This window comes from Pleurodeles waltl, chromosome 1_1 (assembly GCF_031143425.1).
Source record: "Pleurodeles waltl isolate 20211129_DDA chromosome 1_1, aPleWal1.hap1.20221129, whole genome shotgun sequence".
Lineage (NCBI taxonomy): Eukaryota > Metazoa > Chordata > Amphibia > Caudata > Salamandridae > Pleurodeles > Pleurodeles waltl.
The window spans coordinates 868,514,073-868,538,821 of record NC_090436.1 but is presented as its reverse complement, the minus strand read 5'-3'; the positions used below and the strand labels follow the sequence as shown (position 1 = coordinate 868,538,821).

General features: G+C 42.7%; 1 protein-coding gene across 1 annotated transcript in view; it reads right to left on the bottom strand.

Annotated features, from left to right (window-relative positions):
- UBQLN1 (ubiquilin 1) overlaps positions 1-24,749 on the bottom strand; it is a 336,216-nt gene that overhangs the window by 260,773 nt on the left and 50,694 nt on the right. Inside the window, exon 2 of the mRNA XM_069229922.1 lies at positions 21,743-21,894. Within this exon, the coding sequence (XP_069086023.1) occupies positions 21,743-21,894 (152 nt within the window). The remainder of the gene's footprint in view (positions 1-21,742; positions 21,895-24,749) is intronic.

Sequence of the window (24,749 nt, the reverse complement as noted above, 5' to 3'; positions counted from 1 at the left end):
ACAGCCTTTCCTCACAATATTTAGAACCCAGGAGTCTGATGTGGCTAACTCCCACCCGCGGAGAAAAATACGTAACCTTCCCCCGACAGGAGAAGTGTGACTCAAAATGGGTAGAAAACTAGGGCTGCTTCCCTTGTTGTTGTCCCGCAGAGGAAGAGGATGATGCCGGGTGCTGCTGGGTGGACCCTCTTGTCCGAACCCTCCCCCACCCTCTAAAGGATCTATATGGGAGGATGGCAGGCTGTTGGGACTGTGGACTGGGGTCTCCCACGGTAAAAGGCTCCACACCCAAACCCCCTGAACCTCCAAAAGGACCTGAAAGGGGTAGCAGTGGAAGCCTGCAGACCCAAAGACTTCGCTGTGGCCCTACTGTCCTTGAAGCGCTCCAATGCAGAGTCAGCTTTTGCTCCAAACAGCTTTTCTCCATCGAAAGGCAGGTCCAATCGAGTGGTCTGGACATCCGTTGAAAAACCAGAAGGCCTCAGCCACGCATGCCTCCTGGTAGAGATTGAGGGACCCATCACCCTGGCCACAGTCTGTAGAATCCAGACTGGATAATCTGCTTAGCGGCAGCTTTAGCGTCTGACAGGAGCTCACCAAACTGCCCCTGCATATCTTGCGGCAAGTCTGGAACTAAAGTTTTAGCCGTGTCCATCAGGGAGTGGACATATCTCCCTAACACACAAGTAGCATTTGCCGCTTTAAGGGCCATACTGCAGGATGAAAATGTTTTCTTGGCGGACTGCTCCATCCTCTTGGACTCTGTCCGAAGGAATAACAGGGAAGGAGCCTGGTGCAGAACGTGCCTAACATGAGGCCTGAACTAGTAAACTCTCCGGAGTGGGATGCTTTGTCAAAAATCCAAGATCTCCTGGAGCCACCCTATACCACCTTGCAACAGGTCTGTTCACAGCTGGCGATGACATAGGCTTCCTCCAAATCTCAAATATAAGCTCCGTAAGAGCATCATTAAATGGAAGCAAGGGTTCTGCTGAAGCCGAAGAAGGATGCAGGACCTCGGTCAAAATATTTGTTTTAACCTCAGCAGCCGGCAACGAAAGAGCCAAGGAATTTCCCGCCTTTCTGACCACAGAATGGAAAGACGCCGCTTCCTCTGTAAACTCCCCTGGAGACGAAAGATTCCACTCCGGGGAAGTGTCTAACCCACTGGCTGAGCCTATGCCCTGATATTCCCCCAAGGGCTCAGCAATCTCTCCTGCTTCTAAGTAGCTGTCTTTGGTACTCCTGTTGTTCTAAAAGTCTTGGTGCTCTTCTGTGCGTCCTCAACCTGGCCTCTAATCTCAGTGTCGACATAGAGTTGTCGATGACACCGGCTTAAGGAACGATAGACGCGGACCAGGAGAAGGAGACATACTACGGTCCAAACCGGATCCATCCGGCGCCGGAGCTGATCCCATCAGCGCCATGGACACCTGAGGCTCCGTCATCGGCATCGACTGTGCATGAGGTGACATCACCTTATAGACGGCGCCGCAGGTCTATAAGGCAATGTTATCGGCACCGTAGGTCTATGAGGCGAAGTCATCGGTGCCAAACCGGCACCCTCAGCCGGATAAAAGGGCATGAACGGCGCTGACTTATAAGGGGCCGGGGAGCCCAATGTGTTGTCAAAGGACCCGTGGGACCAGCCAGTGCACCAGCAGGGTCCATAGCATTGAATATGTTAAACATGGCATTCAAAAATGTCACCGGATCCGTTCCCGGAGCAGAGAAGGCAGGATACCGCTGATCTTTCTGCGGCACTTGTGCCGGCTGGGCATCAGAGTCCTGCGACCCAGGCGAAAAGCGTGGACTCTCTTGGGGTGCAACCACCTCGAAGACCGATGGCACCGGAGAAGCCTGAGGGCTTTGAGGCTGTGAAGTCACTGTAGGACTAACCTCCCACGTCGCACGGCGCCACCTAGATTGAGACCTGGATCGTGACAGACTTCTAGCCGAATGACGCAGAGTCTCGTGTTGGCGCTGCTTCTTATGCTTCTTGGAAGAAGTATGTGAAGACGATCTGCGATGACGTCTGTGCCCTTTCTTCGCCTTGCCAGAAACAGTTTGGCTTCTCTCTCCTTCAGCGCCCTCGGATTCATGCTCTGGCAGGACACACACTCCTCCACGTCATGCTCTGAACTTAGGCACCAAGGGCAGTCATCGTGAGGGTCCGCAACCAACATGCGACACCCCTGCACTCCTGACAAGGTTAAACCCCACTTCCTAGGAGGAGACATTGTAACCAGGACACCTTCGAAACAGTAACTAGAGCTAGGTGAAAACTGTTAGCGCTGAAGGCATGTAAAAAAGGGAAGTGACATCAGCACGCCGGCGAGGACCTCTTATTGCCAAGGTGACGTCAGACGGAGTCGCATGCGGAGCCGTGCAATTGTGACGGCCTCGTCGATGTGAAGAGCTGGGAAGAAGATTTTCCGTCGAATGCTGGCGCATTGGGAGAATTCATAAGGTGAGGAATCCACAGGTAGTTGTATCCATGAGAAAACGGTGTACTTACTTCCATTTTTACAGCCACATTATCAGTTATGAATTAAAGGTTCTATGAATAATCTGGTAAGTGTGGGTGCTTAATCCTTTCTGATTTAAAAAAACAAGGTGGTTTCTTGTGGGTAAATCGAAAGCACTCTGTAAATCAAACCGGAAAAAAATAAGACGAGCTGCTGAACTTTAAATAAAGCTATTATTAATGTCAACAGGAAACAATCATTACAATTTTGATAATAAGGAATGAGTTGAGGGTGTAACAAACCTGCACTTTAACATAATCACTTTAAGGAAACCCAAACATAGAGAGAACACAAGTCACACTCTTGCATCTTAGCAACATGTAGGCATACTTCATCCTTTCACAAGCAATATAAGTTATTGTCTTCCGAACAAACATGGAATTTCTCAATGCTACATTAGAATAGCATTGCAAGACAGGCAAATGTAATTTCTACTTAACACCTCTGCCGATGAACTCAGGCCTTGTGCATCCTCAACAATGCTATTAGAGTTGTTGAACTAGAACATTTCACGAAAAGCAAAAGTAAAAACCTGAACGTGGCAGCCATATATAAACGAAGGATCACATTTCTAAAAACCTTTAAGTCTCTATTATTCAATTTACTGGAACACACACAATACTTGTAAAAGTGTAATATTTGCTTCGAACAATAAGGAGCTTTCAACCTACAAACTAACCCCTAATGCCATTTTAAAAAGGAGAAGTCACGTAGTATAAAAAATATTAAGAAATGTGATGTGCCCTTTCTTTAACACCAAACCCTATAAATGATTCTCCTTGTCCGTGTTGATCTGTGCCGTCTCCTATTTGCAGCAGCACACAAGTTCCTGGAAGGCCACTGTACAACGCAGTGGTGTTGTCATAGACACTATGTAGCAGTAAAGGCTAAAGCACTTGTTTCACTGAGCAACATTACAAACAAAAGGCAGAGAGGGAAGAGATGTGACAGGTACAGTCTGTCAAGAGTTGTCAGGTGCTCGTCAAAAGCACACACAAACAGATAAAATTGGCAAAGCAAATACAAAAAAAAACATTGGCAAGTCCACAAAATAATAAATTAATAAGTGAGCAAAGCAGTGGTGTTTAACTTCTTTTTTGGAGGATGTGCAAATGTGGACAAGCGATGTCAACACTCACAGAAGCGCACCACTGGCAGAAGTGGGCCGCTCCATTAGCTCCTGCTGAGGTGGGCAGAAGCAAACCGTGATTGACAACCGAATTGACCAATGGTTGAAGACAGTTGACAAAATACCACTATCTTTATGTATTATATGCAATATCTTTATTAAAAACAATAGTCTGGTGAGACAGATTAAGATGTCTCAAAGGCTTGACATACGAAAAGAGACTTGGCCCATAGATCGTACAAGAGGATAATCTAGTTTAAGACACCTTTGCTGTGCTATAGTCACAGCTGAAGAAAACGTTTCTTACCTATAATCCTAGTTCTCTTCCAGGGGAACCCACATCAAAGTCATAAGTTCTGAATTGTTCCACCCAAAAGCGGGAACCCGTAGCACTTTGCAAAATATATTATCTAGGAGATACTCATCAATAGTTATAAGCACAGACTGGATTAACAAGCTCATCCTACTGCAAACAAGCATTGGCAAAAAAGCAGATGAGCTGCTAGACAACATGGCTAAAAGACACTCACACTGACAAGGCCAATAGCTCGGGCATTGCTGAGATCTACTGGCTTTGCCAATGCTTGTTCGGTGCTGACAGGGTCTTGCTGAAGAAATGTGGAAGTGATGGTGAGAAACGTTTGAGGAGATTTGAAGTGAAGTGAGGATGTGGAGTAGCAGCCAGAGCTGCCGACTGGGGAGCCAGGTACGAAACTGAGGGTCAGCTGAACAATTTGTGATTTTAGGCAAACTACTGACGCTTCCCCCTACCAACGAGAGTGAATGTGTCATTGTGTTATGTAACTGGTGAGGACTTAAAGTGCTCCAATACCATCGGCTGGAGTTTGCACTATAGCAAGATGGAGGACGGAACAAAAGCTCCAATATCATTGGACCATGCAAAAAAAAAAAAAAACAGCAGCAATGAGGGAGCTAGTGGGGGTACGGATCAAGCAAAAAAGCAGGACGGGATGGGGAGATTGGCAAGCAACGACAGAAGAGGGCAGAAGGAAGCAACAATGAAGGGGGGAAAAACATCTTAACTGAAGCACGTTTAGCAACAAAAATTCATGCATCATTGTGGAGTTTAACTGTTGAGCACTTAAAGCACTCCAATACCATCGGCTCATGTTCACGCTATGGTAAGACTTAGGAAGGAGCAAGTGATCCAATACCATCGGATTGTGCAAAAAAAAAAAAAAAAAAAAACATTTTACAAAATGTATAAGTTTATGTACACACATGCATTTTAGTAGTATGTGTGTATGTGTACAAGGGAGACTATGGTAAGCCTGAAGACAGAGCGAGCGCTTCAACATCATCAGATGGTACAAAAAAAACAACAAAAAAAGCGCTGTTCATGTTTATCAACTTTTTAAGAAACGCATTTGTTTATGTACATGCGCATGAATTGTAGTGGTATGTGTGTATGTTTTCAAGGGAGATTATGGCAAGATGGAGGACGTAACAAGTGCTCCAATACCATTGGCTCGTGTTTGCGGTATGGGAAGACGGGAGGAAGGAGCAAGCACTCCAATACCATTGAATAGTGTAAAAAATAAAAGCTGCAAAATCAGGGAGGGTCAAGCACGGAAGCAGGAGGGATTAGGGAGCAACAAAGAAAGAGAAAAAATACCTTAATTAGAGAAAGGATCAGTGACAAAAACGAATGTGTTGTTGTGTAATGTAACTGGTGAGCACTTAAAGCGCTCCAATACCATCAGCTCAAGCAAAAAAAAAAAAAAAATAATAATCTTTTCGTGTTTTAGCATATTTTAAGAAATGCATTCATTTACATACAAGCGCATGCATTTTAGTGGTATGTGTGAATGCATGTTAGGGAGACAGCCTGAAAACACAAATACTCCTATGGAGTGCTTTAAAACAAAGAAAATCATAGCTCTTTAAACCGGGAGCATTATAAGGAGACATGTAATTGGTCCATGCACTATAGGAAGGCCAAACACAAGAAGAGGACATGACACCCACATGCCACGTCGCATGGCATCAAAGAAAATGAGAGCAACGCTGAAGTGTACCAATGGAAGGAGATGCGCTGCCTGTAAGTCCAGAGACAGAAAACACATCTCTTTGAGACAGAGCATGCGCTGTCTAGCCGAGACCTAAAAACAGCAGACAAGGAGAAAAATGCAAAGGCTTAGATTTATTATGCAAAAGGAGTCTGACCAACTAGGGCATCACGTCTTCAATCTGAATCTAAACAAAACTGTTTAGAAAAGACAGGTATTGATCTCCAAGTAGCTTCACATACTTGTGCAACAGCTGCTCTTTCTTCTTGCTGAATGAGTTGTAAGTTTACTAGCGGGGAAAACGGTAATTAATGCAAGAGACAATCCATCTGGAAATGCACTGTTTTGAAGTAGAGTAACCAGTTCTGAGAGGACAATAGTTCACAAATAGGTAGCCGGAATGTTTACAATTCTGAGCTTATTAGATTACATTTTAGAACTCTTTTGACATCCAATAATTCAATAGATGAAGAGCTTTTTCTGTTAGACTTGATGGGTTTAGGAAGAAGGTTGGTAAGTATATTGTCTAATTTACATGACACTACGTTCGAAAAGAAAGAAGGGCGAGTTCTCATTACAAGCCTTATTTTATGGGAGACTGTAAAAAAGCTCTTTCAAGCATGAATCTTGAATTTCACAAACTATGCATGGATGTAATAGCTACAAGGAAGGCTACCTTCCATGACAGATGCGGAAGAGCTGTTCTGTGAAAACTGAGGACCCATTAACGTTGAAAGCACTATATTTACCTCCCATGGGGAAGTAGGAGTTCAAATAGCAGGGAAAACTTTCATGATACCCTCTAAGATATCCTCTATTACTGGCAATTTGAAGATAGAAGTTTGTGAAGGAGATCTTCTATATGCAGTAATTGCTGCAAGGTGAACTTTTACAGAAGAAAAGACAACAGAACTTGCCAAGTACAGAAACTATATAATACTCACCTCTCCTGGGCATAAAACAGGGTCAAGGTTATTCTGCATACATAAGATGCAGAATCTCTTCTACTTGATCAATCATGATGTTCTAGTTGTTTGGTCTCCACACAAATTTCAAGATATCCATGCAATCTTATCAACAATCTGAATGCCCGTACTGTAAGAGTTCTATAGTCAAGTCCCTAAGTTAATTGATGGAAAGATGAATGCGGGATCTAACCCCCAAATTTGAAGGGAAGATCTAGTCTGCATGCCAACTTCCTATGTGGTCTCTCTGATAGGTGAAGATCATCAATGAAACACCACTGTTAAGGTCATTCAGGTACTATCAGAATCATTCTTGCTTTGAAATGCTGCAGTTTGATCAGCACTGTCGAAATCAGCAGAATGGGTGGAAACGTGTAACGAAATATCTCATTAGTTGGTTCCTGGCTGACAGTATCATGAGGAAAAGTTTGGATCTTTTTGTTGTTTGCAACGGCAAGAAGGTCTATTTGAGGATAACATCAGTCGTTGAATTTTGCCACTTAGAACCCAATTGTGATTTTCTTGTATAACATAACGTAGGGTTTTTGCTAGCTCAAATGCCTAGCAGATGGATTGCTGTAATCATTAAGATTTCTTGCTAGAAGCCATTTAAAAATGGACTGAGCTTCCAGATACAACTGCCTCAAATGTATTCCACCTTGCTTGTTCAGGTAAAATATTGGAGTTGTACTGTGTCTGAACAAGAAGCAAATTTGTTTTGAATCTAGGAAAGTTCAGAGCTAGAAGGGCAGTTCTGGACTCAAAAGCTGACGTGATAGGATCTCTCTCTCTCTCCCTCTGCTACCACATTTCTTTTATTTTAATGCAGTCCATATGAGAACAGTTTCTGAAGGCATGTTCCGGTGAAAAGGAAACCCTTGCGAAAGGTTGGTTGATTTGCACCACCAAGGGAATGACTGGATATCTTGTTGGGTTAGTATTAACTTGTTTTCCCAGCTTCCCGATTTCTGGTTCCACTGATCGTCCAAACACTGCTGTAATGGCCTCGTGTAGAGTCTGGCATTTGGTGTCAAGAAAATGCATAAAGCCATTGATCCTAGTAATAAGGAGATTTGTTGCGCTTTTGGATGGATTGTTCACTTCAGACTGCAACATTTCTGGTGGATAGATGAAGAGTGGATCAATGTAAGTGGCTATGGCAGTCCAGATCCACTTGCTGGAGTTTGACGCCCTGAGGGGAGGTCCTCAGAACGGCGACAGACCATGAGGCCACTGGCACCCCGCAGTCATGCGCCACTACACTTAAGACCTTGGTGTGTGAGGGGCTTCTCCTATATAGTTCAATGCGTGTCATGAACTTTGCTGTGCTTGCAGCCCACAGCCACAGTGGCCCTTTAAGGACAGGTCAAGAGGCTTGGTCCCCGGTTGTGTCCTGATGGAACTACTGGGGGGTCCTCTGAATAGTCTGCACCTTGTCACCAAGCCTGGGATGCCATGAAGGTCTGTACGATGGGAGGATGGACCTACCCCTCAGTCCACGTGTTGGCTACTGTTCAGGCAGACAGCATCTGATAGGCACAGTTTACAGGTAAGGCAGTATGTGGGGAGGCGGGAGGCGTATAACCCATAACTCAGGGAGGAAAGGTAACAATAAGGCCCCGTGGCCAACGGCGTCTCCCCAGACAAGCTTGCAGTGCCGTACCTGTTGGACCTCAGATCAGGCAGCCTCTGTATCCTAGTCCTTAGGGCTGCCACTGCAGCACAGGTGGTGCCAGTCTGAGTCCTTCGCTAGCAGGACAGTCCCGATGTGTCACAGCTGCACTAGAGACCTCACTGTGAGGCCAGGGGTAGGCTGTCAACCCACAGGAAATCAGCAGATGCAGGTGGCAGGGAGGCATGTCAGCAAGGCGGATGCGCTTAATAGCAAAATGCAATATGTTCTCTCATATGTGATTTGAGTAGCACTTGATGCGATGGCCTCGGGTGGGGGTCCGAAGGTCACCCAGGGACAGATTGCGGTCTCTCCTGGGGGGAGGGGGAGGGGGGAAAGGGGAGGGAGGTCACATCCACTGATTCAGGCCCCAGACGCCTCCTCACAGCAGCGGCAACTAAGGACGCCTCCCGACAGGCCCACCACCCGGCCTCAGGTCCCGGTGGCAAGCGGCGTGGGGCCATGCCCTAGTATGGACACCAGGGGCCCTATAGGCAATAGTTCGGATCCCCTCAGGAGTCCCGGAGGCCTTCAGATGGAGGCAGTCAGACAGAACAGACTCACCAGCGCGGCCATGCATCGACACTTTGCATCATCCGCCATCTTTCCCACCTCAGGGTTGACCTCCTTGTGGTCCGGGCATCATCCAGGAGATAGGCGGGTGTAGAAGCTGTCTGCGCCCTGGATAGCACCTCATAGCAGCTATTGCCAGCGAGAAAGCAGCACAGACGCTGGGCCCAGAGCTGTGTTTCAGCTTAGATGCAGGGTGGATGGCGCAGAGCACTGCTACAGCACGTTCGCCATCTTTGCCTGCTCTGCCATGCACCCCTCCCCGCAAACATCCAAACTCCTTGGTGTAACCCCGGATGGAATTGGTGTTAAGACAACATCCTAAACCTCTTTCTTTATCCTCTTGTTTGGTAACCTGACTTCTAGAATGGGTCTGTATTTGTGGTATGGACCCTTTTTTAGTACCAAAAATTAATAGGAATAAATTAACATTACACCCTGGCATCCTTTTTATAACAGTGTTGATGTAATGAAAGGATTTATTTGGTTATGTAGTAGGTGGAGGACATTTGAACTTGAAAGAAAATCTATTATTCGAGACCCATTTGTCTTTTTTTTTTTTTTTTTTTTTGTGCCACAATTGGATACAGCTTAAGATACTTACCCTTCCCGGAGTAACTAACAGAGGAGAGAAGAAAAGAAAAACCTCATTGTTTTTGTTCAGGTTTTCCTGCAGCTGCCAATACTTGATGGCCTCTGCCTCTACAGGACCTTCTGGGCTGATACAGCTCCTTTTACGGTTATTGAGGCTGCCAATGAGGTACTTGAACACTCATAATATCTTTTGTCATAAGGCATGCAGTATCTTCTGCATTCTTTTCTTTCTCTCTAAACCCAAGTCTTCAGTGTTTCTACCTCTGATTTCATTTGGGCCATTTCATCATCTGTATGAGATCCCAATAGACAATTTTTCGAAAAATGAAGATTTAAGTTCCTTTCTTGTGATTCAGGTTTCAATTCTGTCAACTGGGACAGGACATCCTACCAGAGGCATACTCCATGGCAACAATCATGGACAGAAAGGTCAGAAGCATCAGGTGCTGCACTATATATACACACCCTGGTTTGAAACCATCCTGCACTCCTTCGCAATTTCTTGGAAAACCTTGCCTATCCTATCTCAGGAGGATTTCGGAGAAGCCCTAAAGAGAGTTTTGTAAAGATCTGTTGTAATGGTACAGGAAAGCAGGTATACTTGTTGTTTTCATACTGGTCACCACTGTGCCACATATCTTCCTTCCTGCTGAATCCATGAATTGACTTACGTTTTCAGAAGGAACACTAGGTGAAGGTGAGATTTCATGGGATTTATTCTCAGCAGACAAAATCATCCAATGTTATGGATCAGATTATATAAAGAAAAAATCTTGATCCAGAGTCTTGTATTTCTTTAGCAATCTGGAAGGTCCTAACTTTGCATAAAGCTAGTAGCAAGAACGCTTGAATGGAAGGGTCCAAGTGACATGGAACCAAGGGTAATAAGAGACTGGAAGACCTGATTTAGTGTCTCTAATACCATCAAAGTCGAGATGGTAGTCATCGGGATGGGAATGTTTAGTTTGGCATCTCCTCTGACCAAAACTTCATTATTAGAAGTATTGATGTCATCTTTTGGGGACACTGGTTTGTGGAGATTCCGATATTCTCGGAGGATAATCTCTAATTGAAGAATTTGTGGAGTAAGTTAGTTGCTGGTGAGTAATCAAATCATCTGGCAGTCCTGTGCAAAGATGATCCTAGACTAGGAGATGATCCTAGACTATGACACTTGTGGCATCTTGAAGGGGATCTCCATCTTCTTGGTGTTCTAGATCTCTTGGACATCTGGATTTGCTAGATTCCCTTTCTCATGGAGTCTTCTTTCCAGCAGGTATATGTGGGACACAAGGAACCACTGGCAGTCTTGGTTCCTATGGTGAAATAGGTGTACTTGGTGGTAGAGGAGAAAAATGCAGACTCCTTCTTGGCGAAGGAGTGTCACATCCCTCGTGGGTGAATATGTCCTGAAGTACTCAGGATCTGAAGAATGGGGTACAGGTTGTCTTAAAATTAAGGAACCAGTTTGCATCTGTGATAAAGAAACAGAGGTCTTCATGTCAAAAAAGATTTTTTCGGGGTCGATGGTGATCTTTATGTCGGCTTACTGTGTCTTCTCAACATCGACAGACGAGTACTTTGGCTCAAGGGCAAGCACGTGGCTAAAGAACCTATATTACACATCATAGGTCTCAACGTTGTTTAAGAATGGCAGTTTTTGTGAGATTTGCTGTGTTATCTGGATCTACGCCATGGGTAGTCTTCTAGAGTGTGAAGAGCGTGTAAAGATAAGTGACAAATGACCTTTTCGCCCCGTCCTGGGGCTGTCTCTTGAAGTTTCTCCTGTAACCTATTCTTCAGTGTTCTTCTTGACATTTTTTTTTATTTTTACAGTGCTTGCAGTCTTCTGAATGATGGTTTTCTGAAGGCCTTAATATGTAGAGGCTCCGAGGACCTGACCAGACACGCAGGGCACTTCTTAAAGGGTGAAAGCATCCTGACAATACAAAATAGCAAAGTACTGACAGAAAAATACTGGAAATTCTCCCTAGTCCTTAGGGACATTGAGTGAGGGTGTTAAACCAGCTTTCAAAAATGTTTTTTCAAAAATAAAGCCAAGAAGTCGGACTCTGACCTCAGTGCTCCAGGATCCAGTTGACAGGAGCCGGAAAATGAACTAATCTGTCTCCCCTAGAGCATGCTGACACAATGGAACAAGGGTAAGGCCTTAAAGGCTCAGTGCTGGGATACTGAGCTAGCCCTGCAGTCCATTTGATAGCACTGCCCTGCATTATCTTTACTTTTCCATGTAAAAAAGGGGTGATTGTGACAGACACCTGTAATCATGTTGCACTATTTGAATTATTACAAACAAAAATATTTTTAAAATAGGATCTAAATGATATCTGGCCATTTCTTGTTCTTTTTAAGCTGCAAACATTTTTTTTTCCTGTGAACATGTACATATGAATCTCCACAAAACTATGCAAAAAAGTGCTACTTTTTGACTAGTTTCCACATGGAAAATTTCCAGGTGAGCTATCAAGTGGGGGTCAAGAAAAGGGGGGTAGTGGGTGTACCAAAAGAGTTTCTCATTAATTTTTCCACAGGAACTTTAGAAACGACTACAGCCCAAACCACTAAATGAATCTACACTAAATTTGACAGAAAGCTAGGATCTTGGTTCAGAAAGAGTGCTTTTTGTATTTTGGTGTAAATCCGTTCAGTAGTTTGAGAAATGAAGGATATGATGCTGCAAATGATCTGCAGACCTGACAGAAATCAAGCTGAGATCTGATCAGCTACCACCACCTCAACCACAAGGTGGTGGCAGCCATCTTAGGACTCAGTCCATGAGCCAAAAACGTTTTTGTTTGTTTTTTTAATTTTGCCGGGCATTTGTGAAACAAGCCTCCCACCCTTTTTTTTTGTCGAATTTGGCCCCGGGTTAGGGTTTTCTTGGGCCTAATGAGCCTAGGGAAGAGGGGTCAGTGGCCCTCCTCCACTTTAAATGAATTTGGCCCCAGAGAGATGGAGGAGTGCTATAGGAAATGCCACTGCTGGCATGGTAATACCCTCACTTTTTGCCTAGTGTTGATGCCAGCTTTGATTGGAAGTGTGCTGGGACCCTGCTAGCCAGGCTTCACACCTCCCCCTGCAGGAACTGTAACACCTGGCGGTGAGCCTCAAAGGCTCAGGCCTGGTGTTACAGTGCCCCAGGGCACTCCAGCCAGTGGAGATGCCCCCGGACAAGCCCCCACTTTTGGCGGCAAATCCAGAGGGATGAGAAAAACAAAGAGGAGGCACCCCCTCAGCCAGGACCACCCCTAAAGTGTCCAGAGCTGAATTGACCCCCTCCTTGAGAAATCCTCCATCTTGCTCTGGAGGATTAGGATTAGGACCAACAAGAATGTGCCCCCCTCCACGGAGAGAGTGGGCAAAAAGAGGGTGTAGCCACCCTCAGGGACATTGGCCATTGTGTTATGGTTTCATGCACTACATGATTACATGTGGTTCTATGGATGGTGAGGTAGAAGGTGGAATTCTCTGCTTTTGCTTCGCGTTCTCTTAGAGGGGCAGAGGAAACGTATTCTGTAATAGAGCGTGAAGCACTGGCTTGCACTTGGGCTATAAACCATTTTAAGTTTTACCTGTGGGGTTTACCATTTACTCTCAGAAGTGATCATAAACCCTTGGTACAATTGTTCGCATGCAGGAATAATGAGAACACCACACCTAGGATTAAACGTTGGGTTGAAAGTTTGCTGGATTTCAACCTTTCACTGGAGTATTATCCTGGAAAGAAAAATATTCCTGAAGATTTTCTATCTAGAATGTCGGTAATGGATTGTGGTATGGATGTGCACACTCCAATATCGTGGGTTAAAGAGACTGCTCTTGACGCAGAAGAATGGGGTGAAGAATGTATTAAGGACACAGTCCGAAGAACAGTCATGAACTATGTCGGCAAGGTTGGCCGTGTTTGAATGAGTGTTTGGTAGATGTTGGAGCGTTCTGGGGTGTTAAGGATGAACTTAGCATCATAGAGGGTAATTTGTATAGGGGAGATAGATTAGTCCCGCCTATTGGTTTGCATGAAAAATTGATTAATTTGGCCCATGATGGACACTTGGGTAGGAACCTTACCAAAGCCAGCATTAGGGAACGCTATTGGTGGCCGGGATTGGACAAGCAAGTTGAAGCAGTCGTAAAGGATTGTGTGCAATGTGCTGGTAATGATAAATCTAAAGTGGTACGAACTGCTCCTTTGTCTCCTCTACTGGTTCCGGATGAGCCATGGGTCAACTTAGGTTTAGACTTAGTTGGACCTTTTGAGTTGTTACCGCCTGGTGAGAGATTTTTAATTGTTCTTGTTGATTACACTTCCAAAAGGGTTACTGCTAGTTGTGTAAGTTCCACAAAAAATGTGATTGAGTTTTTGACTGAAGTATTTGCTTGTGAGGGTATTCCTAAGGTTATTGTTACCAATAATGGGGTGCAATTCACTTCATTGGAAATGAAGTGTTTCCTTAAGGATTTGGCAATTTCTCATCACCATACTGCATTATATGCTCCGCAAGCGAATGGGTTGGTGGAGAAGATGAATCAGTTGGTGAGAGAAAGTGCTCAAGTGGCACTTGAGCATAGAATGCCCTTGAAGGTTGTACTGAGAGAAACGTTATGGGCTCATAGGAATGCACCTACTGTTATCACGGGAATGTCTCCTTTCCACATTTTGAAGGGCAGATTGGCAGGTTCCAGATTGAATCCTCCATGGTTGCATTCTGGATTCCAAAATCTAAAATATTCACCTACCTTTAAATCTGTTCGTGCCAGAGTAATTGAGAATCAAAATAAGTACAAGAAGAGGTTTGATGAAAGAAGGTGTGTAAAACAAAGGGATTGGTGTGAAGGAGATTTGGTGTTTATTAAAAAGCCATTCTGGTGTCATAAAGGTGTTTCTAAATTTTTAGGACCAAAGAAAATCGTGAAAATAAAACAAATGTGGTTGTACTTGAGGATGGGGAAGTTTGGAGTACGTCTCGCCTTGCAAAGTGTTCTAACGAGGGGGAATTGAGAAACACATTACCCAATCCAGGTGTGAGTAGGGAATTGAGGCGGAGTGTGAGGAACAGAATTTATCCAAAGCATCTCTCAGACTTTGTGAAATAAATTAGGAAAAGCTGTATTTGTTTACATAAATGATTAGAATCCTGAGTAAGTTGATTTCGTTGGTTGTTTTTAATAATTGTTACATTGTTGTATTAATTATCCAATCCATTCTATATGTATACATGTTGTATCATAGTTTATCTTTGCAATGTTATTCTGTTATATTTGATGGGTTATAAAGGGGGAAGATGTGTTATGGTTTCATGCACTATATGATTACATGTGGTTCTATGGATGTTGAGGTAGAAGGTGGAATTCTCGGATCGGGAGATTCCACTGGGAGACGGTTGTTGGAGAGCAAGGAAGAAAGAGGAGGAATGAAATGTACTGGCTACCTGTCGGTGGATGTTGATGTATTGGAAGTTATTTTACTGCAATAAAAGTATTGAAGGAATACAATTTGTCACATTGGCTACTGCCTCCTGACCCTAAACACACCCCTAAAATCAGTATTTAGGGGCGACCCTGATCCCAGCTCTTCAGATTCCTGATGTCCTCAAGAAAGAAGGACTGCTGAGCTGAAAACCGCGCAGAGAAGAGAAAGACAACAACTGACTCAGACCCAGCCCTTCCGACCAGTCTCCTGCTTCAAAAAGCTGCAAAAGAAGAGGCAGCGCGTTCTGCAGGACCGGTGACCCTGAAAAGCCTCCAGGGGACTGCCTGCATCACCGAGGACCAAGAAACTCCAGTGGACAGCAGACCGGTCCAACAAGAAGACAAAGAATCAATTTTTAAAGAGACTCTCACCTCACTCCAGAAGCGGGAGTCCAACTACTGTGCACCTGACACCTCTGGCCTGTGTCCAGAGAAACCAACTAGCCAGAGAGGATCCCCCCCCAGGCAATTCCGACTGCGTGTCCACCCTGGGCTGACCTCTCTACACCCCCACGACGATGCCTGCAGAGGGAATCCCGAGGACCCCCCCTGACCGCGACTGCTCAGGACGAAGATACCCTGGAGAAGTACTGCACCCGCGGCCCCCTGGCCCGAGAGAAACTGACCACCAGTGCAGCAAAGACCAGTAGGTGGCCCTCACCCTTGCCCAGTCGGTGGTTTGCCAGAGAAGCCCCCCTGTGCCCTGCCTGCTGCGCCTAAGTGGCCCCCAGGTCCCTTGATAGAGTTCGATTGAGAACCAGACGCCCTGCTTGCACTCTGCACCTGGCTGCCCCTGTGACGTGGAAGGTGTGGTTTTTGTGCCTACCTGGGGCCCCTACAGTACTCCTTCTAACCCCCCTGTTCTGCCCTCTGACAATGCGGGTACTTACCTGCAAGCAGACCGGAACCAGAGAACCCCCGTCTCCACAGGCACCCAAGTTATTTTGACTCCTGTTTGACCTCTGCACCTAACCGGCCTTGTGTTGCTGGGTGTTTGAGGTTATCTTGAACTCCCAACAGTGGGCTACCGATGCTCCGGAGATTGAACCCGTAAGTTTGTTACTTACCTTGAAAACAGTACTTTACTTACCTCCCCCAGGAACTGCTGAAAATGCAGTGTCCACTTTTAAAATAGCTTTTTGCCATTTTCAAGAAAACGGTGTACATTATTGATTCCATTCAAAGTTCTAAGTATTACCATGCAAAGTGCCTTTCATTTAATGTACTTAGCTGCTAAATGAATCTTTTGGTTCTAGAAATAAATGAACAAAATAATATTTTTCTATATAAAAACCTATTGGCCTGGAGTTAAGTCATTGAGTGTGTGTTTCCACTTACTGCTTGTGTTTGTACAACAAATGCTTAACACTACCCTCTGATAAGCCTAACTGCTCGATCACACTACCACAAATAGAGCATTAGTATTATCTATTTTTGCCTCTGTCAAGCCTCTTCGGGAACCCGGACTCTGTGCACACTATATCTCATTTTGATATAGCTTCCTACAGGTGCCTTCCTCTTTTTTGTTGAATTTGGCCCAGTAGATAGGGTCCCCAAGAACTAATGAGCCTCGGGGGGGATCTGCTTTTTTAACTGAATTTGGCCACATGGGATGGGATCCTGGGGTCCTAATGATGCTCGAGGAGGGCCAATCAGCTTCCCACCACTTTTTAATGGATCTCTGCCATGTGGATGAGGTCACTGGGCCCTATTAAGGCCTAGGGAGGCAGCTGCACACCCCCTTCCCCTGCCTGAAGGCCAACCTTAAATCGCGCAGACCATAGGCCGTGCACAGCGTGGGATCGGTTGCCTGGGGATGGAGATTGTTTTGGTTTTTTTAAGGCAGGGGGTCAGCTCAGGGGTGGCCACAGCCACCCTATGCGTGGGCGAAAGCCATTGGCAGCGTGGGGTAGGCTGCTTGTGGTGGGGTTGGTTGCCTCCCGGTGGGGTGGGCATAGGTCTTGGACATAGGCCAGGCCATGTGGCTAACCCGCTGCTGTCCACAGGCAAACGCCATGCGCAGCGTGCGGTTGGAACAGGGCGTGGCCCAGGCCAGACGGCCAACCTCTTGTCATGCGTGGCAAAAGGTCATGCACAGAGTGGGGTTGGCTGCCTGCGGGAGTTAGCTTTACATATGGTAATAAAATATTACTTTATGTTAAAAAATCCCTTAAAAACTCATAAAAAAAAAAAAAGTTAAAGTAACGTTAGATTGAGGTGAAATGTTCAATAATATAGCGTGTAAAAACCTAAAAAACACAGTAATTCACCAGTTATAGTTATCTCAAGTAACTATAATTCGTGCACTAAAGTAACTAACGTGCATCCTCATCATGCACTGCTAACTACCCCACATATTACATCACTCATGACATCTTCTATGATTTAATTGATAATATCACTAAAACATCTGCAATTACATTATTGATGAGAAAACTGTGCATGGCGGGGGCACAAGTTATTTTCACCTTAGAGACACGAGTTACAGTTACTTGAGTTAACTATAACTGGTGAATGTCTATGGTTTTTAAAGTTTAAAACGTTACATACACTTACAAAAACATATACACACACATTTTATTTTGGAAAGTGCTCTGGGATCCCGCATGTGGACAGGACAATTCAGTGCTCAGGACTATTCATGAGGATCCCTGGAAGAGAACCACCATTATCTCCTGCCCCCACTAAGGCCAGTTAGGCTCATGGAGTCCAAGGTAGGACTTTAATTGATCCCTTGAAACGGGACAGTAGCCCTAACTGGAGACCAATTCATTCTCTAATTTACACCACATACAAAAAAGCACAGGCAGCAACCAAAGTGTCTACTGGGTGGGATAATGTTTCTTTTATCATTGATGACTAGAGAAACTTTTGGATGCCATTGGTCACTTTTTACTCTTGACAAACTATTGTTAGAGCTAACAAATTTTACTTGACAGCCTTTAAGACATATTGGTACCTAAGGAACGGACTTGAGTTCAGAATCCCCAAATCTCTATGCTTTGCCGATTTCCCATTTGGAGACCATCTTTTTATGACATGATTTTATTTGGTTTCAATCGTTACGCAATAGATCATGCACAACAGCAGGACACTACAGAGTCTAACAGAACCGTGTCCTAAAATATAACAAATGCCTAGTGCTTAAGAGTTATAAAAATATTTGGGTTTATATTTGACCACAGAAGGTACTAGCACCATCAGTTTTTGTCAATCTTCATTTTAAGTGAACTATTTACTAATGTGCTAAACAAAACCCTTGCCTCTTTACAAAATATAGCAATAACGGTCTTATCAAATTAAGCATTGACTGCTTTGCCATAATACCCTGCAATAGTCAAGTGTCTTAAGGAAGTAACTTGGGTGCCCAAGTGGAGTGGACCAGAAGACAACCGTGGTAAGCAACAATACCCACACAGGATACAGCCCAGTATGAACTGCCCCTTGACTCCAAGAAAAAGGTCTTACATGGTGGACAGGGAGATGAAGAAATCGACTATCAAGAGCCAAGCATTTCTTCTTCCTTTCTAGCAATCACACTGTAACATTGAAGGCAGGAATAGAAAAGCGGTAAGGAAAGCATCATATCAGTGGTTATAAAAACAAATGCTGGATTGTGACATAAACCAAAATCTTTCACCCAAGCACACTGTACAGAGTACATTTTAAGTTATGCTGCAATAGCATTATCCATTATGTTCCCAAAAAAAGTCCCACTGATTTCTGTAAACACTTTTTTTTTATCATGGGCAGGATTTGAGGTATTGAATCTGACTCTGGGACGAATAGGTATGTCAGGATGTGCTGTCATGGGCATAATGCGTAAACTAATACTTTATAGAAATGACTGGTACAAACTTTCACCGCACGAAGAATAAAAAAGGAAATTAATCCACTTGTTACAAAAAATGTTATTGAAAAAGTATTTGAAACATGGTCCTTAATTACCTTATCTTTGAATTTGCACCGCAGTCCTTGAAACTGCAAAATTAAGCAACTAAAGCCTGAATAAGTAAGACCAAAATAAAGGGACTTGTGAAACAATATTATAGGTATCATCTTGACTTAAGGATTGAAAGATACATGGTGGCATGAAAATATGGTTTAGTCATACTCTAGGCTTTGTAGTGAAATATATAAAAGCAGGAAGAGGGCAGATATTTTCAACCTCTGTAGAACTGGAAGCTAGAGATGTAGAAGCCAGAAACACTTATGGAGAAGGTCCATTTTACTGTCACGTTTAAAGGCTGACGAGACATATGCTAACTGTTTTAATCAAAATAAAGGCAAAGGAAAGAGGTGCTATAAAGACTAAAGAACATGTAGGAAGCCCAAGATCATTTAATGAGAAGGTATGCATCATAAGTATGTGACACCCCTTAACAAATTAAAGTAAATTAGAAGAAAGATACATAATGAGGTGCTGAACAGTCCAACCTTTCAATAAAGTTCCCACAAAGAGAGGAATGAAATGAGCAAGGTGTTAACATTAGAGAATAGGGAACAAAAGACAGGGTATTGTTGATGCTGGCAAATAAAGTTTCTCAAATATTCTAGAATATTGTGAACTAATTTACACATAGCAGCTGGATTCCCAGTGTGTTGATAAACAGAAAATGTCTCAAATGCAAACAGTTATCTGAAAAAGCTAAGACCCTATAGAATAATTAGATAATAGTGCAAAAGGTGGTGAAGGCCGCCATTGTGCAGTTATTAAATGGCAAAGCTCCTGGAGAAGATGCAGAGAATGACATAAGATATTTAATAACTAGCTCCAAAAACTGACAGATTAAGAAAAGAACCCAAAGATACACACGAAAGGGAAGAACTACATTGCACACGCTTTTTAGGATCCTTCACTATGTGGCTCTCAACCTAAACAATTATTAAACACAGATTAATGGAGTCTAAAGAAGGTCCTAGCTTGATATCTAGCATATATAATTCAGGAATTAACAGTTCCAGATCAAATGAGAATCACCCGTGTAAGACAACTATTAGCCGGTGCATTATTGAACTTTGGACTAATTTCAGAAAACAAAATTTCACTGGTGATCTTTTTGTCTACTACTGAGAAGGTTTTTCAGCTAAAGAACTACAATTGTTTTAACTGATGCTTAACAAAATGGGACTTCCATCCCATTTCACCAAGATAATTGTAGCAGTGAATCAAAATTGTTGTCCTGCTCATAAATTATCTGCAGATGTAATTACCCTATAAAGATGGCAACAAGAGTGTGACATGCATGCTTTTGTTTTCACTTTTCACTGAATCTTTTCATATTGGGGATGACAGCAGCATAGTGGACTTTAATAGTAGACGCTTGAATGCAGTTGAGGCCCTAGGTTTCATGCCAAGGAAGAAAATGGGCAGAAGTCAGATGAACATCTAAAAGAGTACTTCTTTTAGTGATAGGACGAAAACAGTAGTTATTTTATTAAATGCAAATCTGGAGTATGTGTATCCTGAACTACACATACCTAATAAAAGAGCAGCAAATTAAAATCTTGCATTGTATGCAATAAGTAACATGAGGGAGTTTATGAGTTACGTTTTTATACTACTTACTAAACAGGAAGGAATTTAGTAAGGGTTGGTGGTATGTCAATTTTTACTACTTTATTTTATATTTAGAAAGCGCATTTTCTGCTCAACTTCACCACATGATATCAAACTTTATTTGGAATAGCAATGTGGGATAGGTACTTTTGAACAGGAAGAAAGAACCTGAAACTAAGAGCAATAGGTAAGAGTGGATGCAGCACTCTTTTTATAAGCTGCATTTCTCTTAAACCCAACCTTATAAATGCAATATTACAGACTTCACAGTCTCTACTTTAATAACTTACCAATAATCCCTCAATTAACTAATTTAAGATGTAACGAGACAATTGAGATCATGTAGTCTTGGATGGTATGCCCTTACAATTTTCAGGGAGATACAATTTCAAACAGTGGGTAGAGCAATAGAGTATGATCAGTCTATGTATTCCGATGTTGGAACAGGATTGGTAAGCTTATACTGAGAAGATCAACAGAGGGATATTCCCTTTTGGAACAAGCTCAATACAGTAACTCGTGTTGTGTGATCTTTGATGATACAGAGCTGACAGATGTGTACAGCCTCTTATCTAGGACAGCCGGTATAATAACATTTGGAGGCATTAGACTTGGAAAACAGCCTATGTACAAAATGGGCTAAATGATAAATTCTTAAGGATTTGGTAATCTTTTTCCTAATGCATTGCAGATCTATGTAAATGTTAAATTAACAGATTTTGATACACTTTCACATTTTCACTTTGATCTAAAATGGTACATTTTCAAAACAAGCAAACTGTGGCACTACACTCTGGGCTGCAGTAATGTTCTTTGATGATTTCTTAACTCTCTTTGATGCCCACAGGTGAAATATCTTATAAACTATGAATTTCTTGTACTTTTTTCTCTCTGGGAATTACATACTTTATCATGTGTATTAAATTTAACAGTTTTTAAACTAGACATAAAAACATGCACTTGATCATCACCATATAATGTTTCATTTAACCGCACTTTGAATCGAAAACATCAAATGATTGACAGTGATAACAACAGTCGCTCATACAGAGTTGACTATGCTGTGCATTGATATTCAGAGGAAAGAGGCAAATGAATCACCAAATCGGTACCTGACTAAAATACATGCCAATCTGCAACACTATTCCTTTTAATGGAAGCATACAGCATGAACAGTTTGTTCTACAAGGTTCCACTAACGCACCTGTTCTGTGTTTTGATGACAAGGTGAACTGTGAGTCCATCATGGATGCCATGCTGACTTAAAGTGTCTTGGTCTTTTAGAATCTTTCCAGCGAAAATAAGAACCAGCTGGTCTATGTGGGCTTTGAAACGCTTGGAGATGTCTTCCTTGAACTGTAAGAGAAAAAAAGTTATATACGATTATAACAAAAAAGCACAGCCAGTCATATTCACAACTAGTAGATTTTGTCTTCATTTAAATCAATGTATACATGAAAAATGCAACTAAGGCTAACTTCCACACAAACCTATTCTTTTTCAAGTCTGTAACATACTGATCAGGCTTGCATCCAAGCCTCTTTAATAATTTGGCATGGATTTTACATCACCATGAAAAGAATTAGATGAATGTTTGGTGTGTTTTAACTAGTGGAAAGGACATTACAGTAGTAGTGTCTCTGTATGTGCTATTAGTGATCTCCTTTCTGTAGTATTCTGTCTGGTTCTTGGTGATGCATCTCCATAAAGAGCAAGACAAATTTGAGCCCTCTGTTGAGATGATATGGAAATTCAAAGAGGTTACAAATAGTTGCTCAAGTTCCAGAAACGTGGAACTCGTACAATAATCCGGCGGTGGGGGGTGGGGTGGGGGGGCAGGGAAATCAAGTGTACTGGGTGAGTAGACCGAGAGAAGATATCAGCTTAGAAGACTGTGGTGATTGAGACCACCCAGCTAAAAAATTACTGGCGAAATTAGGAATATCAGAATCAATGCAAGCTAGAGATGAAAAATGATTTGTAAGGTTACACACGTTTTTATGTAAAACTCCATTGTAAACTGGAGCTTTACAAATGATGCCCTAAAGCATTTCATTTCTTACAATCTCTATACTTCTAACAAAGATGCTATCTCTACTCACAATTTATGAAGAATTCATTTTAAAAAAAAGGGTGACTTGAACAGCTATCACTGTCAGGAGAAATACTCTGATAACAGTCTTACTATGAATACTTGTGTGAGAAATGGAAAGCCAAGGCTAACTTTGTCAGGGATGAAAACATCATGAGCAAATCTACAGATTAAGGACTGCTTAAAGTAAAAAAACATTTATAAATGGTCAAACAGCTGAACTCCGTGGTCACCAAAATGAAACTGGCCTAACACTTATTACCTTCCTTATTCCCCTCCCAATTCTTCCAAACGCCAATCTCATTCACATTTATTAAAGACTTTCATTTTACTTCTAGCTAATCTTTAAGAGTGCTTCACTTTAAAGATAATAGGTGTATGAATAATTGAACAAGGACATTTAGTTAAGTGCTTACATTGTAAATTTTGTTTTAGCAGAGAGAGACTGCCAGAAAATTGTCAATCAAAATACATCGGATGCAAGGTTGGCTGACTGATTTGCCTGCCCCCAACAGAGCTCCCCATAATAATCAGTGAGGAACACTAGGTTCTTTTGGAGTCTTAATTAAACCCCATAAAAATCAATCTAACTTTCATGAAGCAGAGCACTGACAACCCATCAAGAAATATTGTGTAAGAAACTGTGTCATTAGTTGTAGAGGATGTGAGTCCTTCACAAGTAACAGTTCTACAATTAGCCCTTAGTGAGAACCAAGTACCCTCATTGTAATACTTGACTCTCTTAGGGATGCAAAGCAGAGCAATTCAAGGTCTGTTCAGGGGAGGTGAGTGCGAAATACAAATTCCAATTCGCCGGGAAGTAGCAAAAACATTCAAGCCCAGTTAGTGTTTTTTTTTTTTTTTTTTTAAAGAGAGAAAATTACATTTATTACACAAACTACTAACTACTTTGCATTAAATTATAAATACAATCAAACAGATGAACATACCGTTGGAGACCCTCATATCACAGTTCACCCCTAGGGTTACAGAACGCCATAGTCACAATTCCTCCCAGCTATGCTAGATGCAATATTACAATGTAAAAAGGTGTAATTTTACATAATGTAGGATTAGTGGTTTGTCAGGTGGTCTCCACATTAATATCAATAACCAAAAATTATGCTTGGTCCACGTACCACATCACAGGACGTGTCAGCATGTATTCGGCAGTCCTACTGGCTTTGTCAAGGTGACCCCAAATTAATTTAAACAGCAATATGTCATGTTTCATTACAAAATCATTTAAAATCAATGGGAACAACAATACCAGTCATAAGCATCTATTATTATAAGAATAAACCATATTGTCAATAAAACAACTGAAATAAAAACATGGGTATCGGAGTCTTTCTTCACTTGCTACAGGCCACATAATTCAAGAGTAGGACCCACCACAAGGTGTCCTGCACTCCAGAGCCTACAAGAGAGCAAAAACTCCAGCACTGGGTGTACTTAACTACCTAAATCCTCTCTTGGGTCTATAGGCGCGGGGACACAGTAGATACAGGGTTGTTGTGAGGACTATAAGGTTCCAAGTTAGTCAACCCCGGTTTAGGTTCGTTTTACAGTTCATATTTTATTCATTTTAGTAAGGCTGCTTTTTAGCGATGATTTTTACATATTTTTTTATCAGTTTGATTTAATCTAGGAAAACAAGTAACAAGCTGCTTGTTTAGTTAGCTTTTGTACAACATGTAATCAGTACTTTCTGTCCAAGGCTATAGAACACTGTACACAATATGCTAGTTGTGTTACCTATTCAGGAGTCCGCATTGCATTGGAACTCTACTTCCAATACATTATGGTTTATCATATAGACGGTGCACTGACCCGGAAGGGGCAGAGGGCATTCCAGCCACCACTACCCTTTGATGCATGCTGTGCGACATGCAGCTTGGCTGGCGCTGATCAACCAGCCTCCTGAGAGGATTGCCATGTACATCACCAACTAATTCTTGAGACTGTTCCCAGGTATGGGGTTGGGGCTAATTCTTAGGATTGGGAAAGGCAGAAGGGTACACCTACAATGCTCTCAGCGTGGACATAGGGTTTGGAACCTCTAGAACCACATAAACCATAGTTGGATTGCTTATCTTCTTAACCATTTTTGTAATGC